This window comes from Triturus cristatus, chromosome 2_1 (genome assembly GCF_964204655.1).
Source record: "Triturus cristatus chromosome 2_1, aTriCri1.1, whole genome shotgun sequence".
Classification (NCBI taxonomy): domain Eukaryota; kingdom Metazoa; phylum Chordata; class Amphibia; order Caudata; family Salamandridae; genus Triturus; species Triturus cristatus.
The window spans coordinates 677,019,978-677,033,931 of record NC_140581.1 but is presented as its reverse complement, the minus strand read 5'-3'; the positions used below and the strand labels follow the sequence as shown (position 1 = coordinate 677,033,931).

General features: G+C 44.8%; 1 protein-coding gene across 4 annotated transcripts in view; it reads left to right on the top strand.

Annotated features, from left to right (window-relative positions):
* EPB41L4A (erythrocyte membrane protein band 4.1 like 4A) overlaps window positions 1–13,954 on the top strand; it is an 821,385-nt gene that overhangs the window by 696,599 nt on the left and 110,832 nt on the right. For all 4 annotated transcript variants that reach the window (XM_085632598.1, XM_085632596.1, XM_085632597.1 and 1 more), the window contains exon 13: window positions 8,023–8,107. In XM_085632598.1, the coding sequence (XP_085488724.1) occupies window positions 8,023–8,107 (85 nt within the window). The remainder of the gene's footprint in view (window positions 1–8,022; window positions 8,108–13,954) is intronic.

The window sequence follows — 13,954 nt, the reverse complement described above, 5'->3', positions numbered from 1 at the left end:
TCAGCTGATGTTGCCAGGTCGAGATTTGGTAGGCACCCTTCCCTATTGTAGTATGTGTATAGCAAGAGGTCGTGATCAGGCAGGGTGCGTGCTAAATAGTCAAGGCTATGTAAGCGTCTCTAAATATTTAGAGACAGGAGTATCATGTCTGTGTGTGTGTGTAGATCATGGACAGAGGAATAATAGGAGCACTCCTGACTCGTAGGTAATAATGCCCTCTAGCTATCTGCAAGTCCCCAGCAAGGTCCCCATACTGAGAGTGCTTCACCAGTTTTCAATGCTGTTGTACATTGTGCATGGCATGGGGGAATGCGATTTATCCCTGTGTATGTCTATTATACAACTGAAGTCACTCTCGACCAACAGTGGTATACGTGGGTCAGTAGTCAATAAGAGATTAAGCCCATTTAGCATGGCAACCTGCCGTCTGTTGGTAAGTTATAATGCCAGTATGTGTAGTTCTCTTACCTCTAGAATCCCAGATACCCATACCTAAGGACAATCTGGAAGGGAACTCCCAGGCAAATCCACACCAAAACCGTCCTGGAAAAGACAGAATGACCTGTCGAGTACAGTTGTCCCATCCACTTGCACTGTAACGCTTTACCGTTGCGGGCTGTGGGATTAGTTTCTTGTAGCAGAGCAAAATGTACACCCCACATTTTCAAATATGAATGTACCCGATGTCTCTTAACCGTGTTTCGCAGCTCTCGGACATTCCACGTTTAGTTATATTGTGCTGACATATTCGTTCCCATATAATCATATTAGCCTACCCTAATTTGGGAGAAGGATTCTTCTAGCCTCTTTCTTTTGTAACATGGAGCAGTGACAAACAGTGCGTCTAAAGGTTTAGGTACTCTGGTTTTATTCTTTAAAATCTCTGAATCGGTTTAGTATTCTGTGTGGAGGGGATTACAGGAGTGCAAGGCTCTATAGCACTGTAGCACTTTCTTTTTACTTTTATTGAGCGGTTTTACCTTTCCCCTTTGTATCTTTAAGGGAGGCTATACCTTGGAGTGTTCTACTCTCTAGTCCACGATTATTGGCAGAGAGAGTGTTTTCTTGATGGAAAATGATCCTCCTCTGCACCATCTAGGGAAGAGGTGTGGCGCAGCGGACAGGGCAACTGACTCCGGAACCCGGGGCCTCATGGTTCGATCCCTGGAGCCGATGGCAGTTCAGCCCAACACCATGTGACTCTGGGCAATAGCTCTCTTAATCTTCCAGACGGCTCCCAGTGCCTTGATACCCTCGGGTTATTGTTCGCACTTCACAAATACTGGACATTAATATGGTGGACACACATCTATAGGTGCTAGTTTTGTGGTGCACGCTCTAGTGGCCAGGTATGTTTCCATGCCACAACACTAGATGTTAGACTACTGTGCAGATGTGCACAATGGGCACGCCGCTGGTGCTCTAAAGGCAAGCCTATCTGCGCCTGTCTGTGTCCTTGCCACACACAGCACCTGCCATGAAGCCCGTTTTGGGTTCGATCGGTGCAGCACATTTATTTACTTCTTGGAGGATTTTATGAGGCTTTAAAGATTTTGGAACTGCTGCGTGAAACAGTTGTTAGATCCCTGTAGTGTTCCCATGTCCTGTTCCACTTGGCACGCCTCTCTCCCATTTGAATTTGATATGATATCTAATATTAACGATCAGGCAGACACATGGGGGGTCATCTTTTCCCCTGGGCCTGTCTGGTTAACGTGCTCTCGTTGTCCAAACACACCATACATATTCTTTTTACTTGATGGCAGATTCCATGGTTGTCATATTTTAAAGAGAAACCTGTCAGAATAGTTCATCTGATGCTGATATTGCAGCATTTATTCCACCGGGTTATGTTATCCTCCATCAAATAGAGAGGACAGGTTTGGGGAGCAATTGCAATCATTTTAAGTAATTCATTACAGTGTTGTATCTTCTGGGTGGACTGACGGAGAGGCAGAAAGTTTAAGATTTTGCATTACCTATTGTCCCAAGATGTCCTTCTTTGGAGTTGTTCTCTAGCCCACCTCCACCCTCCAAATCCAGCTGACTTCTTAAATTCTGTTGAAGAAGCGATCTCACCATTTTGTCTTCCATAGCCAAATTTTACAATTTTGGGTGGTCTTCATCTTCATATTGATGATGTGAATGGCAAATTGGCACAATCTTTGTTAGATTTATTGATGTATTTTAATTTGTATCAGCAGGCAGTGGCACCCACACATAAGGCAGGTCATATTTTTTACCTGCTTTTCTCTAACTCCACGCTTCATACTGATGCTCCTCTGTAGCTAACTTGGTCTGACCATTGCTTAATTCTATTTAGTTGCCAATTTACAGAGCAGTCCTTCAGGGACAACTTGGGCAAAAAAAATATATTTTGCACTTTGAATAATGTTGATCTTAATATACTCTCCCCAGTCCTCCACACTGTGTCACCAACCTCTGGGCCATCATAGATGAGGATCTGGAGATGATCAGCAGCTGGTTAGGGTCAGTCGCAGATTTACTTGCCCCACAACAAATCCTCAAAAGTTAGAGATCTCAGCCTGCCTCCCCCCAGGTTTTTTTTTACCAACAGAAAAAAGGTGTGCAAGTAATTGGACTGCAAATGATAGCAACTATTGACCTGAATATCAACACGTATATAATTAATGTTTTGCAGTTTCTATGAGGACCCTAGAAAGTCTTTTATTATTCCCATTCTTAAAAAGGTTGGTTTTAGGCGGGTGAGACCTGCTTTTATCTTTTTACAACTTTTATCTAACGAAACTATCTTGTATACTCTTAGTTTTTTAAGGGCTGCCATTAGACTGAGCTTAAGCTGTGATTAATTTGTCAGTAGGTGCTTCTTCTTTCTTTCCTGCTTGTCATCTTACTGTAATCACTTGATCATGGTCACCTTGTCGGAATACTCTGTATATAGGTGACGTTTTATTGATGTTTGTATGACGTTTATGTTGTTTTTAAAGAACCAAATAAAGTTTTGTTGTTTTTTTTGTGGGAAAACCTTTTTATTGGATTTTTAGTTATCATACATGTTTTACAACAATCAGGTACATTTTTTAATGTATTACATCTGGTATCAACATTTCAACGGGGATAGCTGCGTGTCCGTTGATGGGGGGGGGGGGGGGAGGGGGGTGCCGCTCTGCTTATGTATGGTATGCTGGAAACATGCCCATAGGTGATATTGAGAGGACTACTGTGTCACTCATTCCCTTATGACAATTGCTAGACATTTATTGTCTGTATGTGGTAGTGCAGAAGGGGTAATCCATGTTCATAACCGAACTGGGAATATATAACTCGGGAAGATGTGGGGGGGGTAGGGAGCGTCACTCCTCTGGTCTGTTATTTATGGGCAATGGTTCCCGTCATTGCTGGTGGAATGGTCTACTGAGGGTGGCTGGAGGGGTGAGCTAGTGCGGGGTGGGGGTTGTGAGGGTCGATGTGCGTTGGGTCCTAGTTCCTTTTGGGTGGCCTGTGGGGTCTCCCCGTGGGTAGCCTGTGTTTGTATGAAGTTATGGAGGATCATCGCCCAGTCCATTGATATGGGGTTTCGTCGCGCACCGCGTGCTTCTTCCTGCCTGATTATATCATCGGCCGCGCCCCATTTCTTGACCTTCCCCCACCATGCGGTTATTGGGGGGCCCCCCGGTGAGCTCCAGTGCATAGCTATGCTACGTTTAGCCAGGAGTATGGCTAGTGTTTCAAATTTGGTCTCTACCTTTTCTTGCTTAAGTCGCTTGAAAATGCTGAGGGCGCACGCCTCCCATGTTGAAGTTCTGTCAGGCCCGTGACTTCCTGTAATGTAGTATGCACTGTTGCTCAGAAAGCTTGTAGCGTGGGGCATGTCCAAAACATGTGGATAAATGGGGCATCAGGAGTGTGGCAGCGGGGATAAAGTTTTGTTGATGATGATGAATGGCTCCCAGAATCTACCATAAATCTATTGAAGGAGCACGATCTAATTTATATGCTAAAAAAAAAAAAAAATCAAGCAAAAGACACTCCGTGTGAAATCATTAGTATTGCCAAATCTTTTTATGTCTTGCTGCCTGCAATCCTGTAATTCCTGTGTTGCCTGCCCGCTGTGAAAGACTTTTCACCAATTTTGAAAAGCTGATTTTTAAAATTCTGTCTGGCTTTTCTCCATTACCCGCAAGTGAGGAAGCTGGGAAGATGGCAGCTTCTCTCACGGATTCCCCCCTCGCCAATCGTCACACGCTCTTCATACATTCAGACCCATATCTCTATAAAAAGCCTCATAAGCTTTTCTCTTCTGCAAATTGGGTTCACCTTATGAACCCTGTCCTCTTTCAGTTTTGGAGATGTCTGGAACTGTCACTAAACTAATCTTCAACAGGCTATTTCATTACTTGTTGGATTCAGCGTTGGTGACTCAAATACCCAATTGTTTGCCTGAAGCATAACAAGCTTTAACCCCCAAGCCAGTCTGGTTTCAGACCTCCACACAGCAGAGAGACGGCACTCTTAGAAGTCTCCGATACCATCATAATTGCACTGGATCAACTTAAGAACAGAGCACTTATTCTTTTAGATCTATCGGCTGTGTTCAGTACTGTGTCTCATGCCATCCTCCTCCAACCGCTGAGGGTGTGGGAGGTTGTGCACTTGGCTGGATTAGGTCCTTCTAGGACGAAAGAGAGCGAACTGTCTGGATGGCCCTACACTCATCATGCAGTAAACAGCTATTCTTTGGGTACCTTAGGATTCCTCCCTTTGTTGACCCTGTTCAACATAGGTGAGCACCTTTGGCTCTTCGTATTGAGTCTTTAGGCCTTAAGTTAATCTTGTGTGCAGATGACACACAGCTGGTGTTTACCATTGGTATGTTGTCAGCCTGCAGGCAGTCCACTTTTAAAACATTTTTGTCCAGGATCTTTTATTGGTTGAGAGTAAGCTATCTGCAGTGTATATCCAGTAAAATCCAAATCTTACTTTTTGGACGTCACATGGAGAACTGGTTCACAAACTGCTGGCCCGAACAACTATCCCCGCCACCACCGCAGCCTGTCATGGTGGCTAGAAATCTGGGTGTGAAGTTCCATAGCAAGCTGTCCTTTCGGCCTTAAGGACTGTCGATGGTTGGCACATGTTTTGCGTTGCTTCGATCTCTAAAAACATTTCTGGACCTCCTCCCGGTTTCGACATACAAAACTGTAGTCCATGCCTTGGCCTTCTGTGTAGACTGATTAGCCTTTACTGGCAATTCAAAATGGTGCCGCATGGCTTACTGTGAAGATCCCTAAATGTGCTTCTGTTTCCCATTATCTTAAGTAGCTTCATTGACTACCTGTAACAAAAACGGGTCCTGTTCAAGGTCCTTGTCCTGGTCCATTTTGCGCTGTACAATTCTGGGCCTAAGTATCTCTCAGAGCGTGTTTCCCATTATGAGACAACCAGAACTCTTAGCTCAGTTACACCAGATTAGGGACTGCTGTTTCTGAGCTCCTCAACAGCAATGAGACACGTAAGGGAATTCTTTAAAACAAGATTATTTGTCCTGGATTATTTTGAGGGGTGTGGCTAGATGTTATGGCTTTTAGACAGCGCCGGGACACAGTCGCGGCTCACATGACTTGTGGGTGAGGGGGGGGGGTTTAATTATTTTTTTAACTTACCTTACCGGGTCCTGCGCCGCCACTGCTCCTGGCCGGGTCCCGCACCCATGTTTTCCTGCTGCTCTCCTGCCTCTGGCAGGAACAGGAAGCAGGCATCCTCCCTCCCCTCCCCTAAACCAATCACAATGCTGCAATAGCAACGTTGTCATTGGTGTGGACGGCGCTCCCAGCCGGGCTCCTGTAGGGAGGCCATTTTCTCTTTGTAGGCAGCCTACATAGAGAAAATGCAGAGTGCGCGTGACTGAGCATTGGGCAAGCCACTCCTCCCCCACCCGCACACCCGCCCGCCCTCAACGAGTCATACCATTCTGCTTTCTCGCAGCACGAGAAGCAGAAACATAAAATGGTATTTAAAATACCATTTTATGTTTCTGCTTCTCGCACTGCGAGAAAGCAGTGGGGCGACGCACCTCCACCCTAATGGGGGAGCCGCCCCTGTCAGGACACTCCTTGGAGTAGCTGTAGTGCTTTACAAATCTAACCATTCACTCATTCATCCCAGCTTACTTTAGTCTCGCTGCTAACTTGAAGGCAAGGTTATCTTTGAATATGTGGTATACATTTCTCTGTGCTTGGAAGTGGCCAGAAGGTGACCTTTTGGCGCTCTGGAAAGCTAAGACATATCTGAATGCCCGAGGCATCTCCACGCGCTTGGAGGCGGTCAGTAAGGGCTGAGCGGCCTGGTTAAAGTCGAAGGTTTGCCAAGGCTTTGCAGCCACACAATCTCCAACAAATACGCTGGTCTGCCAGCAGTCGCTCTGTGCGCTACAATGCCATTCGTATGATAGTTTCACAACACACCACAACGCCACACTCTTCATACAGTTTCGATTTTTGTGACACAGGTATCCGCAATATGATCGCAGTGGGCGTACCTTGTTGCAGTGTGATATTGCATTCCTCCTAGAATGCAAAACCTGCTCGGTGTTAGGGTTAGCACAAATATTCCAAAGGTTAGCAATTGTAGAATAATTTACTGTTGAGTTGGACGTGCTTGGTTTACATATCAGGCACGCGACGTCAAGATCTGATAATGCTGTAGGACTATTTGCATACACTTCACTTGTGACAGATGAATACCTTTATTATGCGCTTATTTAAGCGCGTGGAGGATGTTTACTGCTTGCCTAGGCACCGAGGGGCAGGGCTTTGCTCTCAGGGGGTTGAGCGTTCAAACCTTTGTTGCAACTCAAAACCTGAAGCGACTCAAAAGCTCTGTCAGCGGGGGATGATAACACACATTTGTGGTGCATTTGCATGCTGAACGCTATGCAGCACAATAAAGCTGGTGTTGACTATGAATGTGTACATACACTTACCTTTAAATCAATGTTCAGGGAGGGTATCACGTTCATGAATAGATCGCTCTTCATAACAAAATAGTTTTCTTAAAAACTAAGAATTGTAGAAGACTCTGAACTTTGCCTAACTTCTCTCCATACATTGCATTCATGTTTAAGGTCTGCAGTGGTGGACAGCTGGAAGGTCATTTACCACTATCTGGGAGCTGGGTGCTAACCACATAATGTTACAGGGGTGTACTTGTAGGTTTGGGCCTTCCCAAATAAACTAGCATTGGGTCCATACCCCGGAGGCCATTGTTGTTCGAAATACTTATGACATCACTTTGCCAGGGTTGGCTCCTCCTTTAGAGCAGAGAAGCGTCGCCCCACATAAATGCCCCTCAAAGCTCCAGAGATTAAAAATAAAATGGTAGTTTATTACCATTTTATTTTTCATCATTCCATCCTGAACCTAGTGTCAGGATGGGGCGGGGCCTGCTGAGTGGCAGCAGGGAGGAGCGGTGGGCAGAGGGCTGCCTTTGCACTGTTATAAGTGCGCATGCCGTGTGAGGCCGCTCTCTCAAATCAGAGTTTTGCTCTCATGCTTGTTAACAGCATGTGTGCAGCGCCAGGATTGGTCAAGGGAGTTTGCTGGTGCCTGCACTGCAGTTGAAGAATAGGTCTGAGATCCAGAGTGGAGGATGTGTTCAGTAAGTGTGTTTACTTTTTAATGTTTTAATTTTATTCGTGCGTGCCCTCTCCCACCCTCTCCCATCCCCGTAGGTGCCAGCCACCACTGCACCTGGCAGTGAAGATTTAGGAAGTTGCAGCTTGTGATACAGGTGAAATGCCACTAATTCAACAGAAGGTGAAGATCCTGTTGCAAAGTTTATATGGTTCCACCTTTCCGGTGTTGTATTGTTTTTACAGTAGGGGCGGTCTGGTTAGTCGTCAATATGTCTGGCGCCGCTTGTTTGGAATAGGCGTGGTAAAACATCTTGGCCTGTAACATAGACCTGGTACAGCCTCTTGTAGAAGACGTTTACAATTAACTGCAGATAACATTGTTTATTATTCTTTTATTTTCTTCCCAGGATCGCACAGTGTAAACAGCACACACATGGAAAATGGAGAAAATGAAGGAACCACTAAAATTATTGCTCCATCCCCAGTGAAAAGGTGAGTTGGCAAGCAGCATTTTGAAAAGACTCATACTTACCTACAACTAAAAAAAATATTCAAATGCCCCAATACACTTTTTAGTTCACTCTAAAATGGCAGTAAAATCAGAGTTTGTTTTCAAACTATAGGAAATTTCCCTATTGTAACAAATGGCCGCCTACTGAAGAAAAGGTTGGTGCAGTGACAGAGAGAGAGCGGGTAGAACACACTCTACCTTGTGTAGGAGTTTGGGGTGTCCTGTAGCCATTGCCCCTGAAGGACAGGCTGAGTAAAGGTGCAGGAAATGAATGCAGTCAGCCAGGGACTCTGGTTGCAGGCACATTAGGTGCATGCAATCAGAGCAGGAAGGGAAGGTAATGGTAGAGAAGAGGGAGTGGGTCTGTAAGAAGCCACTTAGCATAGTGTGCTGCGTTATCTGTATGTGGATTCGTTTATATTTCTTAATGCACAATGACTGTTATAGTTTTATCGACCATGTTTTATCTTTTGTGAAGAACATAATCTCCTTTACGTTATCATGGTGGTGTTTATAACAACACAGAAAGATTTTTAAAAGTTAGGCTACAATACTGGACCCTGCAACGGTTCGATGGCTATTGGTTTGCATTTGACAGTGAGGTCCACCGATTTGCCGCCTTCATTCTTAAAACTCTGTTGTCCATCAATCCTTTTGGTAGGGAGGCATTAAGGGATTCTAGAAGGGGACTAAAGGTATATCTGAGTAGGCTTCTAGGAGCATGTCCAGCAAATTTACACATGCGCAGATGTACAAAGCATTTTTATGGTCACAAACTCTCTGAATCAGAGTTTGCTATTGCAGAATTCCTGTTTTAAATGTACTAATCCATGTTAGGAATCAGTAAATGTTTACCGACTCCTAAAATGCGAATGCGCGCAATGCCGAGTCAGTATTTGAAAAGGCCGTATTGTAGGTGTCCTTTTCAAATACCGAATCGGTATGCAGTGTATCAATGATTTGCACCCTACAACTGGGAGCAATACATTGAAAGAATACAGACTCCTGAGTTGGGATAGTAATGCATTTGCAAAAGAGAAGGGGAAATGTTCCAGGAGACCACTGCAAACCCTCAAAAAACTTTTCCGAAAATAAAACTTTTTTTTAAACACAGCACTGTTTTCTTAGGGGAAAATGTATGCATTAAAAGAAAGTTTATTTTATTGAGAGGTGATAGGTGATAACAAACACTGTGATCTGCGGAGCCAAGCAGGCCACTATACCTGCAATGGCCACTAATTGGAGTGAATTGCAAGTTGCGACTTATCTTATTAATATTTAAGCGGTAGGTCATACTACAACTCATATTGAATTAGAATTTAGCATGCCAACCCATTAATGCATAAATTCGGTCGTTAATTACTTTTTTGGTCGCACAATAATGTTGTAAATCGCAGCTAGATTTTGCAACCAGTAACTAGTACAGTGGGCCTCAGGTTCCCAGAAACAGGGGCCTTAAATAATAAAGAGTGGGTAAAAGCCGGTGCTCTGTATAGGCACTGATTGATGGGACATGTGACGATACAACACGATCATTTAGATCGCGGTACGTTACATCGCGGTTATTACAACGCAAGTCGTTACAACGACTTGCGCTAGAGGCGCTGGACTTTGGAATAGTATGATTTACTATTCCAACTCCAGTGTGTGCAACAGTAGGGAAGGTGTTGGAATAGTAAATCATACTATTCCTTAGTGCAGAGCGCCATCCAGCGCAAGTAGTTGTAACGACTTGCGATGTAATGACAGCGATGTAAAAGTATTGCGGTGTAACGACCGCGTTGTAAAGGTCGTTCGCCTGATTGATGTCTTGTTGTGGCAGGATTTTGACTGCAGTTGCAGATTGCGTTCCATAATCCAGATGGCCTGAAATCAATTCATTGACTGTGTTGCAAGCACTAGAAAAATGACAGAAACATGAGCATCCTTTAACTGTTTAAGTTGATCAAAAGTAGTTCTTAACTAAAACTGTATTCATCTGCTGACTCAGCAAGACATGCTGTTCAACAAGCGTACCAGGATTGTGGACCATTGTTGAGGGCGATGGAGGCCATAGACAAAATTACCGTTTGTGGGAATATGACTTCAGAATTGGTGAGATTGAGTTTTGGCTGTTCTTGGACACCCACCAGCATACGGTGCTAAGCACCATAGTGGGGTTATTGTGGTTCCTTGTGAAAACGGACTTCAAAATGTTCTTTTGGAAAGACATAGGACCCATACTATAAACTGCCAAAGTATCAAATCTGGATTAAGTGCAGTCAATGTTCACACAGAGGTATTCATGTAAGGTTGAGATTTTGCTGAGTTTGTGTCCACTCAAGGCTGGACTGGCCGCACCGGTCATCGGGTGATTCCCCGGTAGGCTGGAAGGGTGGGGGCCCTGTTTTGTTTCTGGACGACGGGTTTGCAGCAGTGCCACAATATGAGCCCCCAGTAACAAAATCAGCAGATCGAGCATAATCCACTCAGCACTTACTTTTGTTTCCATCCTCCCTGTGTTTTTTAAGTTGTTTTAAAAGCACTCGCTACAGAGGTCTTTGTATATCCAGCAGTTTCAAGATATCTCTGGTGATTAATTTTCCTGCTGGAGAGAGACTGGAGTTTTGTCTAGTGACAGTTGTGACTCATCTAAGGTAGCGCAAAGGGGTAATACTCCTGCTGCAACTAACGTGTACCACGCAGATCACAGAACAGTATTTTATGTTCATAGCTCAGTGACTTACTGCTTTTGTCACAGAGATCCTTTTTTTACTGTGCAGTTCATCAATTACAATCATAATCTAGCACAGTGACCTATGAACTGCCATCAAAGAGCAGCATGCCAACTGCATGGTATAGGTTAGAAAGTTATGCTTTTTGCCAGTTTTTCATTATCCTAATGTTGCTCAAATTGTTTTTTGTGTAGAAATAAACTCTTATTAGTATAGTCAACCCTTACGACTGTGTTACATTCTGAATCCTGAGTTAGCTCTTCTCCAAACCAAGCACTCTGAAAAAATATCTACCAGTATTGATGACGTGAATACAACCCGTCATAGTCTCCTTTGTCTTATGTAAAATTTTCTATACACTGTTTTACACACATATTATACATTATCTCTATGTGTGTCTATTGGAAAGTCCTCTAAAAACACTACATCGGTATGAGAGGCACTATAAAACAAATTAAATACATGTGAGAGAGGGGCTATGGACTGACGAGGGACACTTTTGGAGGGTCATAGTGAGGAAATCATTGTAGGGCCCATTGTAGGGCCCCAACAAAGATTGTCGTATTCTGGTACACTGCAGTGTCATCATTTATTATGTTTAAAAGAGAAAACACCAGTTTCGCAACTGTTCCCCAAATTTTCTTTGTGGATAAACCCACCTCCCCTAAATCGATTTATAGTGGTTAGGCTTGCTCGCTACCTGTGGTGGCTCCTCCGCTAAGGCAGAAGAGCCTCACCCCACTGATCAAAAGGAAAAATACAATGATAATAACATATCGTTATTATCATTGTATTTTTCCTATGGAAGTCAGTGGCTCGCAGGGCAGGGCAGGACAGGGCTGGGCAGCGCAGGGGGAGGCGTGGTTTGTACTCCCTAATTGCGCATGACTGCTTGGCCTGCCCCCTTGGGCCGGCCTAGCAGTCATGCGTACTTTGCATTTTCCCCACTAGGCTACATTACACAACCTAATGGGGAACATACCCAGGCCTGAGGCCTCATTTGAGTGCTGATCTGCATTGCAGCATTGTGATTGGCTATGGGGAGACAATCAGAACGCTGCATTGCAGCATTGTGATTGGCACAGGAGAGCTTGCGTGCCCTGGTGCTTCCTGCTGCTGCTGCCGGCCTGGACTGGATACCCTCCTCGGCCTCACCACCCCGGTCTGGTAGCAGCCGCTTCTGATCACTACGCAACATATGAGGTAGGCTGTGGATTAGTGAGCACCTGCTAACTGCCTAAACCAAGTCCAGTATTGAATGGAACTAATCTGGCTCTTCCTGATAAGTTAAACATCTTACTCATGGGCTCATTTGATCCCTCACAACCGTCTTTTCATCACAGAAACCTGCATAGGGGATGATCCAGTCCTCATGCTTTATGAATCCACAGCATCAAGTTATCAAATCTAAATAAGAAACCGTCCAACTTAGAACAAAGGTGGGGCGGTCACAGCCATCTTCAAGAACTCTGTACCAGCTACCAACCGCAAAGATCGTTCAGCTGCATAACACAAATATTTACTTTGCCCCTGCTCATCTTGGCTAACCTACTTGTGCTCATATCTACTTATCTGCCGATCACCATCTATAAATCACTATGGAACAAGCACTCTTTCTCAAATACTTTTCCTCAATGGCATTGTGGACACCAGCGTGGGAAGCAGCCTAAAGTGGGAACAATGAGGGTGCTGGTCAGAATGAATGGCCATGAACACAATAGCACCACCCATTTGCAGCTGCAGTTAGGTACCATGTAGAAAAAAAAATCAAAATCTCTGTATTTTGTGCATCCTGACCATTTGGTTAAGCAAATCAGAACAGCTTCAAACCTGATCCCTCCTTTCAGATCTAGAAAACCTGAAATTCCCGTTGACAGGTTTGTGTTTCTGTGCAAACAACCAGACATACACTTGACATAATTGCCAACCTGCGTGAACCTATTCGTGTGATAGCAGATCATCCCATCATCAGAGGTTACTACCTCATTATCCACTTCTACCCCATTCTCAGACCATGAATGAAGCTTAATGTCTTTACCCCCCAATCAAAGCTGATGGGCCAAGCAGCCACATACGAGAAGTACAAAAGTACAAACTCCCTCTGAATCATTCAGTGAATTGATCCCTTCAAGCCATCCATACACCCACAAAACCAACAGAAGAACAGCAGGATCCACCCAGATGTGACGACTCTGAAGACTAAAAGTAGAAATTATGAAAGATACTGGAGAAAGACAAGCTGCTCCCAAGACTAGCACCAACTCCTACAACACTTTAGAATACACAAAGCATCCCCCAAGAAGAAGGCAGACAGTCCCCATTACTCCCATCAATTTTCCAAGACACCATGGCCATCCAAGGGACTGCACATAATCATCAACAAATTCTACAATCCAGAATGCACCACTTCCGTCATCGCTCTCTTCCAAGATGTCTGCAATGCACTATCTGCCCACTATATTTCCAAAGCAAAGGGTCTGTAAAGTGACCTCATGTGCAAATGTAATGCCGTATTCCACCTCAGCTCCCCTACCTAATAAACTGCACTGCAGCAGCTCATGCATCCATCTTTCAAGCTGCTCACTGGCACCAAATTTGAAAAACTGGTCAAGGCAAGTGGGATGACTGGCGCGTCAACAGACCCATTCCCACCCCAAGTATTCAAAAACATGTACCTCACCGCTCAGCCACTTTCCTACCAGAGCCATCACCAAAGGTTTAGCAGCAGTGGTTTGTTTTAAGGAATAACAAGTGCCAGGGCTCACCACTTCTCTCTGGAGGCTGCCAGCCCTGGCCAGTAGTCTTGTAGGAGTATATAGTGATAGAAACCTACGGCTGTTTCACAACCTATGAGGAGCCTGTGTGTATTCTGTTAGGTTGATTGTGTGGTACAAGTCAGCCCTCTTGACTCAGGGTGGGTTGGGACAAACTAGCTCTACTCTCTGAGGACTTCTTCTGAGGGGTGCTCTAGGGCCATGGTACTCATAGTACGGCCCGTGGGCCGCCAGCGGCCCGTCAGACCTTCCTTGGCGGCCCGTGGACCTTGCAGGTGATGTACCCATGGCCCCCGAGAGAGAGAGAGAGAGAGAGAGAGAGAGAGAGAGAGAGAGAGTG